This window comes from Hibiscus syriacus, unplaced genomic scaffold (assembly GCF_006381635.1).
Source record: "Hibiscus syriacus cultivar Baekdansim isolate YM2019G1 unplaced genomic scaffold, ASM638163v2 tig00111008_pilon, whole genome shotgun sequence".
Taxonomy (NCBI): Eukaryota; Viridiplantae; Streptophyta; class Magnoliopsida; order Malvales; family Malvaceae; genus Hibiscus; species Hibiscus syriacus.
In genome coordinates this window covers 1,495,997-1,517,153 of record NW_024062951.1, presented here as the reverse complement: position 1 = coordinate 1,517,153, position 21,157 = coordinate 1,495,997, and the positions used below count along the sequence as shown (strand labels likewise).

General features: G+C 35.1%; 2 protein-coding genes and 1 pseudogene across 2 annotated transcripts; 2 read left to right on the top strand and 1 right to left on the bottom strand.

Moving 5' to 3' along the window:
- Positions 1-2,008: 2,008 nt before the first annotated feature.
- On the top strand, positions 2,009-5,567 carry LOC120149691. The gene is made up of 10 exons (XM_039162423.1): positions 2,009-2,592; positions 2,780-2,871; positions 3,087-3,189; positions 3,432-3,694; positions 3,845-3,976; positions 4,054-4,176; positions 4,321-4,449; positions 4,668-4,882; positions 4,975-5,128; positions 5,293-5,567. Exons 1-10 carry the CDS (start codon positions 2,361-2,363, stop codon positions 5,509-5,511), a joined length of 1,662 nt encoding a protein of 553 aa, XP_039018354.1. The 5' UTR covers positions 2,009-2,360; the 3' UTR covers positions 5,512-5,567.
- Positions 5,568-5,990: 423 nt separating this feature from the next.
- LOC120149735 lies at positions 5,991-10,048 on the top strand (annotated as a pseudogene).
- A 7,232-nt stretch (positions 10,049-17,280) lies between these two features.
- On the bottom strand, positions 17,281-17,937 carry LOC120149639 (cytokinin dehydrogenase 7-like). The gene is made up of 2 exons (XM_039162370.1): positions 17,806-17,937; positions 17,281-17,675 (listed from the first exon to the last, which is right to left on the bottom strand). The coding sequence occupies exons 1-2, from the start codon at positions 17,859-17,861 to the stop codon at positions 17,369-17,371; spliced, it is 363 nt and encodes a 120-aa protein (XP_039018301.1). The 5' UTR covers positions 17,862-17,937; the 3' UTR covers positions 17,281-17,368.
- Between the last annotated feature and the right edge of the window lie 3,220 nt (positions 17,938-21,157).

Sequence of the window (21,157 nt, the reverse complement as noted above, 5' to 3'; positions counted from 1 at the left end):
TTAATAATCGGGAGACTCAACAAAGTAATACCTATAGTCAATGGATCATTTTGTAACTTTTAATAGTAGGAGACTCAACAAAGTAATGTCCTATACTCAATGGATCATTTTATAACTTTTAATAGTCGAGGGACTCAACAAAGCAATGTCCTAAAATTTAGGGACCATTTGTGTACTTTACCCAAAATTTTATTTGAAAAAATAGTAAAACAATTTTACTAGTTATGTTAAAAATTTTGTATGTCAAAGGCAATATCTCTAACATCTTTATGATATTAGAGCACATATTTTTTACTTAATATTTTCTTCTTTTTTAAAAATTTTCACATTCTTCTTCAACCATAGTAACTTCACAAGATACCTCTAAATCTCCTGCTATTCATACCATCATTCAAAATATAAAAAATTCAATAATCTTCTTATCGGTATCAACACTAAAAACATCACAAACTATCAACAACTAATTACATCACGTGAAGCCTCCAAACAAGAAGTTTATAAAAAGAATATGGTCTACGTGACTTTCTTGATAGTTTTCATCCCAATCCCAAATCAAATGTCATCATTGATGGTAAGTTGGCTCTATATCCAACCTATACAACGTGGAGACGTCAAGATTGACTTTTTTTAATACCCTTGTTTTGGTTTATTTAAGGTTGAGTGCATTTTCAGCCTCATTAGACCATTTCAACACTGTAATATCGATATTCCAAGTGAGTATCGATGTCATACGGGGAGTACTGATAATTATATGAGTTTATCGGTACTCATAGAAATTAATTTCATTTCGAATTTTAATATGATATCAATACTCAAGGTGAGTATTGGTATTTTTAGGCTCGATATTGATACTCATACTCAATTATCGATACCATCGATGTAAGTGGATCATTTTGTAAATATTTATATAGATCTTCTAATACTTCTAAAATGATATCATGATGTTCAGCCAAATTTAATTATAATTGATTTCCTCTGTAGTAATTATGTATCAATAAAATTTTATGGTAAAGTATATTAATGGTCATCCGATTATATGATATTGTTTTGTTGAACTCCTCGACTTTTAAAAGTTATAACATGGTCACCCGACTATTTATATATTTCAAACTTGTCATTTTCTATTAAAATTTTAACGGTAGTATGAGCTGAACGTTAACATGTTGACTGTGACGTGGTAAAATATGATTCCAAAATCTCAAATGACTATCTCTTAGTCAATAGATAACATATAACTCACGTCGTTGTCATTTTTTAATAAGAAATGATGAGTTTGAAACACATGAATAGTCAGGTGACTATTTTGTAACTTTTAATAGTCGGAGGACTCAACAAAGTAATGTCTTATAGTCAAGAGATCATTTTTGTAACTTTAAATAGTCGAGGGGCTCAAGAAAATAGTATCCTATAGTCCGGGGACCATTTGTGTACTTTACCAAAAATTTATTTGGAAAATAAGTAAAACAATTTTACTACTTATGTTCAAAATATTGTCTATAAGGTAATAATAAGGGGAGTCGCATCAAAATCCATTCCAAAACCATATGAATCATAGCACTATAGTGGGTAAAAAAATCTTCTGGATTTCAAGTTTTGAAGGAAAAAAGTATGTACAATAACAAGGGAAAGTACTGTTGAAGGAAAAAAGAGTGACTCACATATTCATGAAAGTCACCGTCAGAAGCAAAAATAAATAAATAAAACTATGAACCAACTGGATAAAAACTCAAATCATTCCCGCCATTTGCATGGTGGGGGGCTCAACTCAACCACTTGGCTGGGAGCTGGTGTCTGGTAATGGTACACTGATGAATTCAATGAAATCACGAGCCCATTTTGGAGATAAAGAAAAAGCATCAAACTTTTGAAAGCACGAGGAATTTACTGTAAAAAAGAGAGCGAAAGAAACAAAGTTGTCCCGTGCCACTCATAGTTGGCATGGTTGCCTTTTTTTTTTCTTCTGCAAACTTTAAAATGGTTCACTTCTTATTCAAAGCAACATTCAATAAAGCAATGGAGAAAAAAAAAAAGAGAGTAAAAAACACCCAAAGTTTCTCTCTGTACTCTCTGGCCATGGCAGAGCCCAAAAACCTTCCTTCAAAAAGAATTCACCTTTTCTTTTCTCTATAGCTTTATTATTAACATACTCGAAAAAAAAGATAAATAAAAATCCTCGTTTTGTCTCCAATCTCTGATTCTTTTTTTCCTCCTTTTCTTATTTGATTCTTCGTTTTTCTCATTCAAGATTCCTTCTTTCATTCTCTCTACCCCTTTGACTCACTTATTTCAACTTTTCTTTCTTTGGGTTTCATTTGTATTCAGCTGTTCTTTAAATTTTCAGACAAAGTTTCAACCATTTGATGTTGATGAAAGAAGAAAACATGGGTGGTCTTAACAGGGTGGAAGTGATAAACAGGAAAGGTTGTTCAAGGCTGTTTGTTGGGTTCTCATCTTCAATGCTATCATTTAGAAGTTTCCAATCGGTTGAACCAATGTCCCCTGCTTCTACCTCCCTTGGCTCTGAACCGTCAACGGTTCGATCCACTGGTCCATTTTCTGGTCTGGTTATTTGTGTAACTGGCTTATCTAAAGGTTGGCAATTTTGTATCTTATCGAAATGAATCTTTCCCTTCCCTTTTGTTTGATCATTTTGGTACTTTTTACTTTCTGATTTTAATTTTAACTAGTATGATTTTGATTCTGGGTACTTGACCTTTGACTGAACCTGTAAATGTTAATTTTCTTGTTCTTTCTCCATGAAATTAATGTTTGTTTTCAGAAGCAAGGAAACAGGTTATGGAAGCAGCAGAGAGATTAGGTGGTCAATATAGTCCTACTTTACGTCCTCAATGCACCCATTTGGTGGTCCAAATATCCATTCTCATTATCATTGTTTTTACCCATTTGAACTACTAAGATTTTCCCATGATTTGAAATTTAACTGATTTTGGAATCAAGAGAAAAGATTAGGACCAATATGATTAGTATTTTCTAACTCTATTACAATATGTTTAGGATAATAAGGTTTCGTATTTTTGTATTGTTTCAACTGGTGCAATAGTTATCTCAACCTTAACATTAGTTACAGCATTTGTGGTAGGAAGTTTGAGCATGCTCTAAAACATGGATCGAGAAACAGTCTATTCATCGTTACGCTCGGATGGTTTGTCGACAGTGTCAAGAGGAATGGTAAGAGCAGGCTGCTTTAAAACACGCTCTTTTCGAATCGTTGCGACTTACAAGGTTGTCCAATATGAAATTTTCTTACTGAATTATCTTACAGCATTTTATTGAACCACAATGCTGCTTGCAGTTTATATGTTTTAATGACATGGTCTGCATCTATATGAAAGATATGTCTGCCGCAAATTCTACCATAGATTTGATGTCTGATAGTATATATAAATAATTTTTTTCTTCATTTGCTGCAGTTCGGTTAAGTGAATCACTCTACACTGTGAAGGGTGTTGGAGAACATAGAACACATGTAGGTGAGTTGAATCAGCTCGTCAAGTCTCCAGCTTCCGAAAGTTCACGTCTTCCTTCTGGTTTTCATGAAGCCATGAAGATTGACATGACAGAAAAACCGAACTTACAATTTTCCCAAAGAGTCCCTAATAAAAGTATGGACTCAATGCTATCTGGCCATACCGTGTACGTTGAATCTGGTTTTTCCGATGAACTACGGAATAAGGTAATTTTCCATATGGGTTGTATACTTGTATGGTGTAAGTGATAAACTCAATATATCAGTGCAAGGGTAGTCAATAACTCACTGTTTTAGTTGTATTCAACCTGTATGTTGCTTTTAGCAATTCCTTGATTCATTTAATATGTTTGATAGGTTCTCGGGACTGTGTCTAAAGAAGGGGCCGCAACGGTTGACCGATGGTTTGTTGGTTGCGGCGCAAGTCTTGTGGTGTGTGAAAGGAATTCTATCCATCGATATGTCGGACAATGTAACAACATTGTTACGGTGAGTTATTGTGCACAACACTTGTAAGGTAATCTGCTTTGTAAGGCTGGAACTGATTTGTTATTTAATGTCTCAAGCCATTGTGGATCCTTAGAACAGCTAAGGATAGGAATATGCAGAAGCTTGTTCACATGTCCGCTGATTTGGCTAGGCAGATTGGAACAGTGCTCGAAAATTCCCAGATTCACATTGTAAGAGAGGTACTTGAGACATAAATGTTACATGATTTTCCCTCAATTTCGATTGCGTTTATCATTGAATCAATGTTTACATGATGTTCGTCTACTTATTTTTCCTTACAAGAGTTTGATGCCAATGTTAAGGTTTCACCTTTGATTCAATAGGAAAACAATGTGGTTAAGTTCATACACGATACTCAGAGCTTCAAAGGGAACACAAGCCATAAAGAAAGGCAACAGATTGTACATTTAGCTAAAACCGGGGTTAGAAATCGCCGTGGTCATCATATGCAGGCAAGTGGTTAATCTTTTGGTAGCTGATTACTGTATGTATCACGGGCCTCGAACTTTAGCCTAGCAGACCGGCACGAACTGTAACACATGCACTTATTATGCTATCTTTACAGAATGTCGGCATTTATCTTGCATATCTTCAAAGATTACTTGAACTGGAATGATTTTAATATATGATTGTGAAGTATGAATTTCTTTGAAAATCTGTTCTCTTTCAGACATGTCAAACCCCAATCCATCCGATAAGTCCAAGCATTCTTCTGAATTCAATTTGCTGGTCAATATCTGAACCAACTTCAAGTGCTTCTATTTACACCGACTCTTTTAGCAGTGAAGATGTTAGTGATCATCAATCCATGTTCTTCGATGCAAATGGTGATGATAAGGATTCGGGGGCCTCATTTACAAACTTAACTCGGTTACTTACAGAAAGGTGATTGACTTGTCCTATAAATTTTGCTCTTTTTCATGCTACATAACTTATGCATTGTCTCACCCTATTTGTTTCCTGTAACTTTTTGGCAGTGAGAAAAATGAATTGATATATCGAAACCAGTTTCTCACCATTCTATTTCCGGTTGATCAATTTTCGGAGATGGGGCCTTCTTCAAGGACATATTTCAGCTATAATGGCTTTACTTGTTTACATGTTTTGGATTATATCTATGCCTTTTATCAGGTATCTATGTTGGACTAAGTTTTGTTACCTATATATTGCTTATGCAACATGTTCGAAACTGCATTCAACCCCGGCAGTCGTCCGGTGACCCTCGGGCAACGGCTTTCTCAAATCTTTACCTGTGTGATCATATTGCTTATTTGTGTTGGCTGATGTTTTTGCAGGAAAACATGACAGCACATGAAATCGAGTCTGCAATTCACACGGATTCGAGGCATGCGGACCGGCTTCGAGCAGTGTACTCCAGCAAAGAGACGGTGGAATGTGGATATGTGATATTCAAACGAATTGATTTCATAGGAGGCCGTAAAAGCTTTGAAATGTTGAAGCGTGTTAGTTGGGATGATAACAGTCACGTATATGAGGTCTTAATTAGAGCTTAAAATGTATTATGTTAGAACCTTGATGCATGCATGCCTTCAATTAGATGTAACTATCATATAGGTCACCAAGCTATAACCATGGTCATCGAATTTTTTTTCTTCTACAAATTCGATTACTAATGTTATATTTTTTTCTATTTTGATCACCGACAAATAGTAATATAATTTGATATAATAATAATTTTAGTTTTAAGACATATTCTATTACTTTAGTCCTAATTCAAAATAACATATTCGTGGCGAAATGCACGACTCTCCACTATTACTAAATTTACCATACAAATACGTTTCGGGATTCCTTATAAATACTCCCCTCCTTTCATCTTTCCCATTCATCACTATCCGAAACTCGGAAGAAAAAAAATAAAACTAAATAAAAACACAGAGCTCCGTGCCTTGGAGCTCTTACAAAGACTTTAGGTTATAAGCTTATAATTGGTATAGGTATTGAAATTAGAATTATGGGTCATTTTAATTCAATGAGAGCTTTCGCAAGAACATCTGCGGCTGCCGTCGTTGCATGGTTGGCCATCTTCCAATGCTGTCTAATCGGTGTTAGTGGCCACGATTTTGACTACAAGGAAGCCCTCACAAAATCGCTCATTTTCTTGGAAGCACAAAGGTCGGGGAAACTCCCTCCTAATAACAGAGTCAAATGAAGGGGAGATTCCACTGTTACGGATGGACAAGATGCAAATGTAATCATCAACCCCTTTCAATACTGTGCTTCCATTTCTAATCTTTGCATTACATGTTAACATGGTTAAATTAATCACTAGGTGGACCTTGTTGGAGGGTATTACGATGCAGGAGACAATGTCAAGTATGGGTTGACAATGGCCTTCACGATCACCACCCTTGCATGGTCGGCCCTTGCTTACAGAGACGAACTTGAAGCTGCTGGGGAACTGGGAACTGTTCATGAAGCTATTCGTTGGGGCACTGATTATTTTATAAAATGCGCTAGTAAAAAGAAGAATTTGTTCGTTCAGGTAAAGGAATGGAGATCCCATTTACTTTTTATCATATTAGTTACAGTTTTCAAACACTTCTATGTTCTGAAAAAAAGGTTGCAGACCCTGTGGAAGATCACAAATGTTGGGTACGACCGGAGAATATGAAGACATCAAGAACCGTGTTACAGATTAATGAGAGCAGGCCTTGAACGGAGATTGCAGCTGAAATTTCAGCGGCAATGGCTGCTTCTTCTGTTGTCTTTAGAAACGTTGACTTACATTATTCACATCGCCTTCTTAACAAAGCCAAGTCGGTATGCATATGCATATAACTATTTCAGTGCATTCAATTATGCTTCTTCTTCTTCTTCTTCTTTTGCTGTTTAGTTGTAAGTTTTGGACGTTATTGTTTGCAGCTTTTCCGATTTGCTGAGAAAAACAAAAGAACTTTCGATGGAGAATGCCCCTTTTATTGCTCTTTCTGTGGCTTCCATGATGAGCTGCTGTGGGCTGCAAGATTGCTATTCACTGCCACCCGTGACAAAACCTATTGGAATTTTATCTCAGAAGAAGTACTGGGTGCGATTGTGGATGAGTTTAACTGGGACCTTAAATATGCAGGAATCCAAGTCCTCCTTGCTAAGGCATGTTAATCCAAAACATTACCAATATTTTAACCCTTTCTTTGCTATGAATCCGATGATCTTCTCACCAATGTATATACATATATTGAAGGCTTTCTTTCAATGCCATGATGTGATTTTGAAACCATTCAAGGACCATGCCGACAGTTTCATGTGCTCGGTGCTTCCCGAAGGTCCCTATTTCAAATTTCCCGAGACTCCAGGTGGTTTGATTCATCTGAGAGATGGATCCAACCTTCAGTATGCTACAGGAGATGCTTTCCTCTTGAGTATCTATGGTGATATGCTTCATCGTTACAAGGAAAAGGTCTTATGTGGTGGTAAACAGTTCGAACCCGAATACCTCTGGGCCTTCGCCAAGAAGCAGGTAAAATAAAGTGCATTTAATCATTTCTCAATATATCTCATTGGTTAAAAATGGGAAACTTGCAGGTAGACTACATACTAGGACATAACCCACAAGACAGATCATGCATGGTCGGTTTCGGGAAGAATCCACCTAAACATGCGCACCACAGGGGTGTATGTCATGGCCGTCCCTTTCTTATGTGGCCACAACCGGATAGGTATGCCAAGGCCAACCATGTATAGGGCCTAGTGGCAGGGTAGAATAAGCTTGTCCTATTTTCAAGCATTTCAATATTTTAGGTAGGGAGTGGGGGTATGTCTTACTGTCCCCTGTTCGAGCTTTTCAACGTCTATAGGTAGTATTTCTGTTATTTTGTTTTCGCATATATGTAGGGGGTGGATAGCCGACAGAGTTTGGGCTGATCCACAGGTAAAGGTACGTGTCTTGTGAACATCATCGAGAGCCGCCCCTACGGCCTAATCGATGGTGTGGGTGAGTCTTCTGTAACCCGATGTTTCTTTTGTTAATAAAATATTTTTCTCTCGGAGGAGTCCGGGGGTTGAGGTGTACATCCGTTATGCCCCACGGGCTCGGATTATTGATTGAGGACCATGTGGTTACAAAGATCTAACGTGATGTTTGTTCTTGTTTGATCCGATATACGAGATAAAGGTTGACTTGACTTGGGAAGAGTCCCTTTTCAGGTGCCGCATGGATTGCAAACCTAGTTGAAAAGGGTAAGTCCATGACACTTGGTATCAGAGCAGAATGATTCGTGGTAGATGAGTTGTGTCCCTTGTTTTTTTTAAGGAATTACGTCGAACATTTCAGCGTTAAGAGTTGGAAGGGGGACAGAGTTCATGCCGAGCGCTTCCAGTGGGGAGTAGGACGGATGACCTGATCTTACGTCGGGCGCTCTAACGTGTGGAGTAGGCAGGGTATTCCAATTTCACGCCGAGCACTTCACCGTTAAGAGTTGGAAGGGGGACAGAGTTCATACCGAGCGCTTCCAGTGGGGAGTAAGCAGGATGACCTGATCTTACGTCGGGCGCTCTAACGTGTGGAGTAGGCAGGGTGCTATAATATCACGCCGAGCACTTCAACGTTGAGAGTAGACATGGGAGTCAGAGTATATGCCAAGCGCTTCCAGAGGGGAGTAGACAGGATGACCTGGTCTTACGCCGAGCGCTCTAACGTGTGGAGTAGGCCAGGTGAAATAATATGTGCTTTAATATCACGCCGAGCGCTTCAACGTTTAGAGTAGGCAGAGGAGATAGAGTGCATGTCGAGCGCTTCCAGAGGGGAGTAGGCAGGATGTCCTGATCTTACGTTGAGCGCTCTAACGTGTGGAGTAGGCAAGGTGTCCCAGATTCACGCCGAGCATCTCAACGTGTAGGGTAGGCAGGGTAGACAGAGTTCATGCCGAGCGCTTCTAGAGGGGAGTAGGCAAGATGACCTGATCTTACGCCGAGCGCCCTAACGTGTGGAGTAGGCCGGGTGAAATAAAATGTGCTTTAATATCACGTCGAGCGCTTCAACGTGTGGGGTAGGCAGGGTAGACAGAGTTCATGCCGAGTGCTTCCAGATGGGAGTAGGCAGGATGACCTGATCTTACGCCGAGCACCTTAACGTGTGGAGTAGGCCGAGTGAAATAAGATGATCTAGGCACAATGGTGCTCAATTGTGAAACTGCACAGGGATATTTTCATCTGAGTAACAATACAAGCACATGTAATAACAGTGTTTGGCAGGGGATCTTGCTTTATGTAGCACGGAGGTGTTTTATGGTAACATTTGTGCAAGAATGCTTATTTTTGTTGTTGACATTAAGGCGATACTTTTGGCACGAGGATGCTGAAAAATTTGTGTTGTGACAAATTATATTCCAAGCATTATGGTACTTACTTGTGATTATTATTGTTTTTACAGTGTTACCTAACATATATTGGAAAATGGTTGGAACACGTTCCAGTGGTTCTGTAGACCAGAACAGAATTGAAAGTTTAGAAGCCAAAGTAGCGGCACTAAAAGCTGGGATGATTTCGGAGGATCGAGTTCGAGTGATTGAGGTAGCTCAAGCTCAACTCTCATAAGCCTTAAACGAACTTAAGGCTGAAGCGCAAGATGCTATCAGTTCTGTGTTAGAGTCGTTCGACGAACTCAAGGCTCAAGTCAATTTAATTCAACTCGCTGTGGGTAATATGGGTTCAGGCATTGTTGACAAAAGTCAAAGGGTCAATGTACCTGAACCTCAGCGGTTTGGCGGGATCAGGGATGCTAAAGAGTTAGAGAATTTATTGTTTGATATGGAGCAATATTTTAAAGTGATGCAGGCTATCTCTGAAGAGGACAAGGTCTCTATGGCCTCAATGTATCTGGCAAGAGATGCCAAATTATGGTGGCGATCCAAGTTTGTTGACGGCGTGTGTTCCATCAATACTTGGGATGATTTGATGAAAGAATTGAAGAAAACCTTCTTCCCGGAGAATGTGGAATACAATGCACTAAAGAAGCTGAGGGGACTAACACAAACAAGAACTTTTTGTGAATATGTGAGAGAATTTGCAACACTGATGCTAGACATCTGAGACATGGCTGAAAACGATAAAATGTTCTATTTCCTGGAAGGGCTCAAACCGTGGGCTAGAACAGAGATCCAGAGATAACGAGTAGAGGATGTGACTGAAGTATAAATGCAACTGAGCGTCTCAATGATTATACTAATGTTATAGTCAAGCGAAAAGGCCCCTATCAAGGAGAGGACAATCTGTTTAGGGGTGATGGTGGTATGAATTTGAGTAATGGGAATAAGGTGGCTAGAAGGGATGGAGCTTTTAGTTGGGAAGCAGATAAGAGGCATTTTCTCCGAGACCCAATACCGAATACATCAAGTAATGGGTATAGGCAAAGTGGCGATAAACCGAGGCAATATGTGGATTCATATCCTAAGAATGAGCATAGGCAAAGTGGGGAAAGACCCAGGTCATCATTGGAGTGCTATTTGTGTAAAGGCTCTCATCGATTGGTTGAGTGTCCGCATAAGAAGGCGTTCAATGCGCTGGTAAACACATCGAGGAATGAATCACAACAAGATCCATCGGAAGAGGATACTGAAAATGAACCAGCTAGAATGGGTTCGATTCGATTCTTGTGTGCGTTACAAACTCAAGTTAGTAAGTTAAGGAAAGAGCCAGCTAGGGGCCTCATGTATGTGGATCTCATAGTGAATGGAATAACTTCAAGGGCCCTGGTGAACACTGGAGCAACCAATACTTTCATCTCCCCTGAGGAAGCTATAAGGTGCGGATTGAATGTTACCAAGGAAGAGGGGCAGATGAAGGCAGTGAACTCATCCGCCGTGGCGATATATGGGACTGCCAAGAATGTGAAGATAAAAATAGGAGTATGGGAGGGGGAAGTCGACTTTACCATATCTCCGATGGATGATTTTGATGTTGTCTTAGGTATCGACTTTATGATGTCAGCACGAGTTATTCCGATGCCTTCTACAAGTTGCTTGATGCTGTTGGGAGAGAACCTGTGTGTAGCGCCGACAACCTTGCTGTCGAAGTTAGAAAGGAATAATTTTACCACGAGAGAAGTCCTCAACACAACGTCAAAAGGAAAATGTTCGAGAAGCACTCGTCGATGAGTACATCGACTAATTGGGTGGGGTAGAATGTCGTGGCCGTCCCTTTCTTATGTGGCCACAACCGGATAGGTACGCCAAGGCCAACCATATATAGGGCCTAGTGGCAGGGTAGAATAAGCTTGTCATCTTTTCAAGCATTTCAATGTTTTAGGTAGGGAGTGGGGGTATGTCTTACTGTCCCCTGTTCGAGCTTTTCAACGTCTATAGGTAGCATTTCTATTATTTTGTTTTCGCATATATGTAGGGAGTGGACAGCCGGCAGAGTTTGGGCTGATCCACAAGTAAAGGTACGTGTCTCGTGAACATCATCGGGGGTCGCCCCTACGGCCTAATCGATGGTGTGGGTGAGTCTTCTGTAACACGATGTTTCTTTTGTTAATAAAACATTTTTCTCTCGGAAAATTCCAGGGGTTGAGCTGTATATTCGCTATGCCTTACGGGCTCGGATTATTGATTGAGGGACCATGTGGTTACAAAGATCTAACGTGATGTTTGTTCTTGTTTGATCAGATATACGAGATAAAGGCTGACTTGACTTGGAAAGAGTCCCTTTTCAGGTGCTGCACGGATTGCAAACCTAGTTGAAAAGAGTAAGTCCGTGACACATCAGTGCCGTTATCGGAAGCTAACTTGGACATCAACTGCGGTATGAGCTTCGACCGTTGGTTCAACAAGGATCAACCAAACCCCAATGAGTTAATCGGAGCTATCCTTGGTGGACCTGATATGCAAGATGAGTTCAGTGATCTACGTTGGACATCGGTCTACACTGAGCCATGCACTTATGTCAACTCTTTAACTGTCGCTGCTTTGGCAAAGCTTGTTAGCCCTAACTACCCAAGTTCTCTTAAAGCCATTTGAATTTATTTTCCCTTACCTTGCTATTATGACGAAATTAAAAGAAGGGTTGTGAGGGTCATGTGCCCCTTAATTCTTTTTTCTAATGATAATTTAGGTTTCTATAAGTTTAAATAACGGACAAATTAGACATTGTCTCCTAAATTTTGAGTGGGTAACAACTTCGTTCTTGTTTGTTAATACTATTTATTAAATAAATAAAAATGTTGATTTAATACATGAAATTAACTTAATTTGTGGTACATTCAACACAATTTTCTTTTTATCCTTACCGTTTATTTAAATAATCACTTTAATTCTTTTTTTAAATACTTTAGTCTTCATCGTTTTATTTTATTTTTATCAAAATGATCTATTTTTAAATGGAGATTGTTAATAGTCTAACAATCAACGTTTGATGTTGGTTTGTCTTTTTTAACTAGTGACAACACTCCCATACCCTATAAATGTTGCTATTCGAACCTAGGACTTTAAGAGATAACAACACTTATTTTAACTATTAAAGTAATTCATGTATGAGAATTATAATTATAAGATATCACTTTCAGACGTTTTTTATATTAGTACTTTAATTTGTATGTTTGGATTAAAAAATTATATAATTTTTAATTGAGTTTTAGTTTAGTTGATATTATTGTTATTGTAATATTTTGAAGATTATAGATAAAGTGTGTATGATATACAATAATATTTTATTTAAGGATTTAAGAAGAATTATGAGTAAATTTAGGTATTACAATTATTTTCATATAAAACATCTGATTACCATATATTTTCATACAGTAACTCTAATTGAGTTGATATAAGAAGTCAATCAAATACCAACTTAATTATTTTTCTAAAAAACATTTGGAAAACGTTTTATGATGTTTGGAAGATGTTATTTAAACATTTTTTCCACTAGTTGAAGAGTTTTTTAAAAATTATTTATTACAAATATTAAATATAATAAATAATATTATTTATCATAAAACTTAATATTATTATTTTAAAATATTAAAATAATTTATTTATTATTAAATATTATTTTATAATTTTATTAATAAAAATAATAAAATTTGTATATTTTAGTCAAATAAAATATTATAAATTATATTAGTTATTTATTAAAGTAATAGTGTTATATTATATTTTAAAAATATTAATTAGTATATTTTAAATATCTTTATTAAAATATTATTAAAATATATAAAAAATACTATTCATTATTAAATATAAAAAAAATTATTATATATTATTAAAATAAAAATATAATATCTTATATTATTATAATATAATTGATTATTTTATATAATATTAAAAATATAATATTATATTATTATAAATATTAATAAATAAATAATATTTTGATGAAAATGATATTAAAATATTTTATTAATATTAAATTCATAAAATAAAATTATTTTGAGTATTTATTCTTTTAAGTGAAAAGTTCGGAAAATGACTTACGGAAAATGAATCCGTAAGTCATTTTACAGAAAACACAAAGGAAATTCTGTTACTAGGAAAATGAATTACATTCCGGAAAACCAATTACGTGAAACAAATACGGGAAAACATTTTCCGGAAAATGAATTACGTGAAACAAATACGGGAAAACATTTTCCGAAAAACGAATTACATGAAACAAACACGAGAATTCGGAAAAAACCAATTTTGTAATTCTAATTACGGCAAACAAACATACCCTTATTGATTGTTTTAAAAGATGGTATAGATCGGGGTAGCTTCGATGGGCCTATGTGGTATTTTAGATCCAATTAATTCGTGTGGATCGAGTTTAAGATTTTACAATATACTTTTTTTTTACAACATATAAAAATGTGAGTGTATGATGTGATGAAAGAATAAAGTTTTAACTTTTAGTCTTTAATCCACTTAAATTAATCTTAGCTTTTAAGTAGCTTGTGCAACATGTTGCATCAAAATGAGTGAAATCAAATTCAAACAAAGCAACTTCAATAATGAAGGGATATGGATGATTATTATCTTTAGAGACCTCAAATTTGATCACATCATCTATAAGGATATTAAATATTCTGTCGAAACGATTTCTTTAGAAAATTTAATTAAATTGTGATTTAAAAAATCTCTTCTCGATTAATTTGGTATTTCCTTTAATAAATAAAAAAAATGGTTCGAGGAGTCACCACCAATATTTGATTAGGGTGTGATTGGGCACCTAAAACAGTTGTCATTTTAATAAAAATATTAATTTGAAATTTATTAAAACAACATTTATATGTCTACATTCCAAAGAATTAAGTTTGAGAGTCGATTACACATGAGGAAGTATTAGCATCCGTACAACGCCCTAAATCGATACCTAGTTGATTAATAGTTGTCTTTGCAATTAAATTTACAAGTTCGAGTTTAGTTTAATTTGAGATCCCTTTAAATATAGTAACTAATCATTAACTCATATAATTAATAATAATAATAATATAACATATGAACATCACTAATAATAATAATAATAATAATAATAATAATAATAATAATAATAATAATAATAATAATAATAATAATAATAATAATAATATATACCTATATAACATACACAAACTATATATAAACACAAATGAAATTTGAATGGAATCCCATATAAAATGAGTATCTACACATTCATTGTCAAATAATTGAGAGTCTTTGAACAAATAATATCTTATAATCACTCTATATTAATATATAAAAAAAATTAATGAAATCACATTTTTTTAAAGATTTGAATGCATGCAGTTATTTTCAGTGTTTTCTGTCATTTTGTCTATTTTGTTGAATATATCAACTTTTCTATTATAGTTAAAACCTTTTCAATTATTGGTGAACTACCATTTCGATGTTAGAATCAAATCATAATAAATATGAAAATTAACCAGGATTTAATCATGTCAAATCATCGAGAATAAAACATTAGACACGAAAGTGTACCTGAATTAATTGATAGGAGCGAGTGACATGTAATAAGGCTGAAATACATGCTAGGTTTGCCCAAAAGGCATCAAATGATGAAGTTTGCAAGCTTAGGGATGACCTAGAAAAAACATCGAGGGAGAATGAGGAGTTCCATGTGAAATATACAAAAAGAAAGCGTACCGTCTCTAACTTTCCTATTGACACAACTGTAAAAATTATCACCCAAATTTCTACAACTATAAGTAATGTTGCATGGCCAAAATTATTGACATGAATGAAACAGGAATGAGTATGTAATTTCAAAACAAAGAGACAAATACATTTTAATGATGGTCTATTATGAGACATGATGGATATATATGCTATATACTTAGATTAGAGACATATATTTTGTTTTAAACATGTTATATGATAGTTTATGAGGTATTTAATACATTTTGGCATGATCATATTAAATTTAGGAACTAAAAGATTAAATAGTTGAAGATAAGGTTGATTGAACATTGCTATTGAAATCAAATACAACTTATAGGTAAATATATAATTATCATTTAGGAGATATATCTTGGGAATATTTTAGATTAATATAGAAAGATTAGATGTCTAGATATATCTATAAAATAATCTACATATTTGTATTATTTAATATTATGTCTAAAATTATCTATTAGAAGAATATATATATTTATAATGTTAGATGACTAAGATGTTAACATGTGTCAACAATCCAATGACCACTAAAATCTATAAATATGAGTGAGTTTTACCGTTGTAATAAGAGTGAAAAAGAAAGAAAATAGTGTACCTAAACTAGCTTTTTCCTCACTTTTTTTAAGGCAAAAATACTAAAATTATAATTTTGATTCTTAACATTTTCAAAAATTTTAATTTGTCCCCTCAAAATTTTTAGAAATTCATTTTAAACTTAATTTTTTAATGTTCTTAATTAAAACCATCCTATAATTTTTAAAAATTCTCATTGAACCTTTTAAAATTTCAAAAAAATTAGTTATACCTTAAAATTTTTTTAAAATGTAAACTCAACCTTTCAAAAAAATTAACTTAAACCTCTGATTTTTTCAAAGTTTTAAGTTGCCCCTTGACTTTAGGAAATGAGATTTAGGAACCCACATTATTGTCATTTCCGAGCACCATTGAATCCATGAATTTGCAGTATTCTCCATTGAATCTGTTTGGGATTAATAGGGAAACTAGTAATGAAACTCAGGACATGTTTTATTGCCATTTTCGAACAATGGTGCCATTGATTTTGATAATCTTTTAATGGATCTATTTCTTGAGAATCCTCTACCCAATCTTTTAATGATTAAATGGAGAATGAGAAATTTAAGTGAAACAAACTTGGAAAATGAAATCCAGGAACCTTTTCATTATGTTCTTGATCCCTATGGTTTTAGGGTTTATCTGTAATGGAGAAACAAGTAATCAAACAAGGACAGACTTGGTGCCAAGTCTAAAAGTTCAGTTCGATTGTCATTTTTGCGAAATACTGAGAAAAATCGTTCATATCGGCGATTAGTGTTCATGATAGATTTTCTCTTGCCATAAAAACTCTTTGACATGATAAAAGTATTATAAGTTAACCTATCTCATGGAGACCGTTACCTCTTTGTATAGAATGAATATTATGTCAATCTATTAAGCATTTATAATTTTGTCCCTCATCAAATTATAAATACAACTTATGATTTACACTTTACCATGACACTTTAATACCTACGACACATATAATATAATTGATCACTTAATTTTATGTCATACTTTATGATAATATTGTTCATTATACATATGTGTCCACAATTATGGACTTTAATCTAACATTCAAAACTAAACACCGAGGTGACTCATCGGTAATTGGGTTGATGATTGGAGATGCCAAATTCTTAGCAAAGCATCTTGAATCTTGGTATTTCACCTTCATCGGACGACAAGAAAACCAAACGACACATGCAGTAGCTTCAACGGGGTTTAAGAACACCAATGAAGGTTTTTGGATAGAAGACGCACCGGATATGACCCACAGAGTAAGGAATATTGACAGTCGCCTCATTGACTCACCATGAGCTATTGATGGCTTTGTTATTTTTCGCTTGGGATTCATCTTAGTCCAGTTAATGACTCCTTACATGTTTCCTCTTTGGCCACGACTCTTCCATCGCAAATATTTACCACAATTGAAGTTTGGTTCCTTTGTTATGTTTTAAGATCTTATTTTTTGTCCGGTGTTTTAATTTTCCATGTACGAATTGTTTTATCTTTTGTGTGGTTGTAACTTTAGTTACTTGACTTTTTCGGATTTCCTTTTTTATTTGTTTGTACTATTTTAATAAAATGCTTATCGAACCTTTTGATAATAAAAAAAACTTTTTTCAATTATTACATCCATATTTATTACAAGTTGCATACCGTGTGCGATAAATGTGATATTAACAATAGAAACCATAGTTTGTTTTCCAAGTAATTAAGATCGATGGGTCCTTTTAAAGATTTTTTGTCCTGGTGCAAGGATAGTCATGGGATCAAAACTAGTCTTCCTCTCCACAAATCTCGTCCATTGATTCCCAAAATGTCGTTTCCAGTCCTCTTTGGACTGGTAACGAGGGAAATATTGTTTGGAATCCAAACCCTGTCTGATGCACCACTCAACAATCTCATTGTTTTGTGCCACCGATTTCTCGACCAATGGCCCTGCCGGCACCGACCGGAGCAATGCCACCAGGTAGAAGATTTCACTGTCCGGTAACGCCACTGACGTGCGATTATCCCATCTTAAAACACATTCGAAAGCAACCGATCAATATTCGTTGAAAAAGGCTAGGGGATTGACACCTAATATGACACGTGTTTGAATATAATGCAGGGTCCACAAAAATGGAATGTGTTGGTGAGAATACTCACTTGCTTCGCAAGAGCGGGTAGATCAGCTTGGGCCCACCGGTTCCATCTTTCAGCATCTTCTTAAACACCGTCCGATCGAAATCAAAGATGTCTGATTTGGAGATGAAGAGTTTCAACCATGGATGTGGGCCTTCCCAAATACCGTCGGCCTTCGCTTGTTCCTCCACCCGCTTTAGACGCAATAAAAACTCTACGTTACTCAGGTCCACCTGGAACTTCAAACCCTCCACGAAACCCAACCGTTCGAGAAGTCCACTAACGGCCTGCACAGAGAACCCAGTAAAATAAAGAGGGAGCTAGGGGCAATCACGTCATTTCAATCCAGAGAACTTACAGTTCAGATATTTCATTTTTTTAATACTAATATAAAATCATACCTCTAGTGAATCTTCTATTCTTGTTATGATGGAGACAAGAATAGGCCCATCGTCCGTCGCCGAGTTCATACACGTGTAAGCAATCCAGGAGTTTTCTTTGACATTATTTTCATTGTTCGCGTGACATGGTTGATGAAAGGAACCCAACATTTTTTTGTTCGGGTCAAATGCTTTAACTGGGACCCACTAAAAAGTCAAGATTTCAGTCAGTTTTTAAATCAATCGTTTGACAGTTTAAGGTTCTATCTTGTTATGGTATTACTTGATGCAGAAGATTATTAAAAATGCCAAAATAAAAATAAAATCAAAGGTAAACTACATATTTAGTTTGTCAATTCTGAACTTTATTTTGTTTAGTCATAAAATTATTTTTTTAAAATTATATATAAAATACTGTTTTAGTTTTATTTTGGTTATCCATCGAAAAAAAACTTAACGATGATACTAACATGTCATCATTAAAGAAATAAAAAATATTACATCAACAGTTTTGTTTAATTTTTTAACAGTAGATGATCAAAACATAATCAAAATATGACGCTAGATATGATTTTAAAAAAAGTAGTTAAGTGACAAAAACAAAATCAAAGTGATAATTCTACGACTAAATACTTAGTTTACCCTAAAATTAAATATGTGCATTACCATATCAACGGTCGATGGCTGGTCACTGTAACGGTAATGGAAAGCCACTTCGAGACAGTAGAGGACTGAGCCAGCGGTTGAAGGGATAAGCTTCGGGTTGAACCCATGGTTCGGGTCCAATGGTACGGATGGCCAGCCATTGATCGGGTCATCATTGTTGGAAAATACGAAACCTTCTACATAATCAAATGACTCGTCGCCTTTCAAACTCACCAAAAACTCATCATCCCCAGTGAACTCATCAAAGTCGGAGTACACTACCCTAATCCATCTTACCTGAAGATACTAATTTTTTATTTCATTTGTTTTATTTATTATTATTATTTTGTTTTAATATTATTATTATAATTATTATATTATATTATTATTATTAAATAAATAATTATTATTATTACAAACAGGCCAAGTCCGGCCCAACCCAGACGAGCCCAGTTACAAGAGACCAAACCCAGATGGCCCAACAGTAACCCTAAACCCATCTAGGGTTTATATCATCACCAGCAGCCGCCTCCACCTCAGCCGTTGGATCTGTTTTGATCCAACGGTCCACAGCTTTCCAGATAAAACCCTAGGGTATCATAACCCTAGGGCCACGTCCCAGCCGCCGCCATTGCTTCTAGAGAGCCACGTCCCAGCCGCCGCCAGATGGTCCAATATCTGCTGCCGACGCTTGCTGCCTCACTGAGCTTTCCGGAAGAGCCAGCCGCCCCACACGTCGCAATTATTGGGGTGAGTCACCACATAGCTCGGTGACTCACCGAAAGCCTCCTAAGGGACCGGTCCGACGAAAGCCTTGGTGGTGGCTATAAAAGCCACCACACCTGCAAAATAAGATGAGAAGAACCGGAGAAAAACAGAAACAAGAGCAAGAACTACACCAACGATCCCAGACAACTACGTAAGAAAAGCAACGAGAACACATCAAGCATCAACAATCGAATATAAAAATAGAGAAGAGAAGAACTTACCCTCGAGATACCAAACGTCGCCGGAAATAACCAAAACCCGAAGGTACTTTCGTAGATTTGCTCCGATTGGGAGCTTTTTAGGAAAAAAGAACACCCGAATCGATTTTAGATCGTCCTGATCTATATTTTTTTGTGTATTTTAGAATTTTTCGGCCACCGTTAATGGTGGCCGACAGTGGTGGTCGGAGCCCGGCAGCGGTGGCTGACCGGGACTGTCTTCTCTCGTTTTAGACAGAAGCCAGAGACAAATTCTGGCTCTCTCATTTTTGAGAGAGAAGAGGGAATGAAGAAATGAGAGAGCTGGCCCGAAGGGCCAGCCGTTTCGGGTATTTAAATACCCTCTCCCAAACGACGCCGTTTTGGGGAGGGTATTTCTGTAATTTCATAAAGGGTAAACCCCGTCCGCAGTGCTCCAAATTTGTATACCTTGCAATTTAGTCACTGAAAGCAATTTTTGATTATTTTAATTTAGTCTTCTAATTTTATTTTATTTTAATTTAGTCCTTATCAACATATATATATATTTAGAAAAATATCAAATTTAGTCCCTCATAGTTTATTAATTATTATTTTAATCTCGTATTATGAATTATGGTTAAATTACACTTTTAATGCCCATCTTTTATATATTTCGAATTAGTACTCTAGTTTTATAATTTTACATTTTAATCATTAAAATTTCATTTTTGATTTTTTTTTAATATTTTATATTTTAATACTATATTTTTAATTCCTTTTATTTTAATTATTATTTGCAATATTATTTTATTATTATTACTTTTTATTATTATTCTTATTATTTATATAATAAATATATATAATAATAATATTGTTTATTCGTTAAAATCTTATATTTCATAAATTATTTTTAATAATCATATTTTAATATATTTATTTTTTTTAATATTAAGAAAGGGCATTCTTAAAACAACTGGATGTCCATTTTCTGATATTTTTAAATAAATAAATATCTTATTTTATAAATTATATATATTAATTGTTTTAATTATTTATTTATTTTTTAATATCAAAGAAAAGAGCTGTCTTAAGGCACCTAGAAGTCTTTTTCTGATATTTCTAAATAAATAAATATTTTATTTATAAATATATTAATATATATTTTTCATAATTATAATCTTAAAATAATAGGATTATAAATTAAATTTATTTTGAATTTTTAATTTCTAATAATAGAGACATTTTCTAATTAAAAAGTACCAATTTTGGGCGTTGTAGGGGTGCTAATCCTTCCCTAAACGTAACCGACCACGAATCCCTTTTTATTATCAAAAAGAACGAATTTTTGGTTAAAACGCAGATCAGTTTATCTTTTAATCGATGTTTTCTTAAAAACTCTTTTAA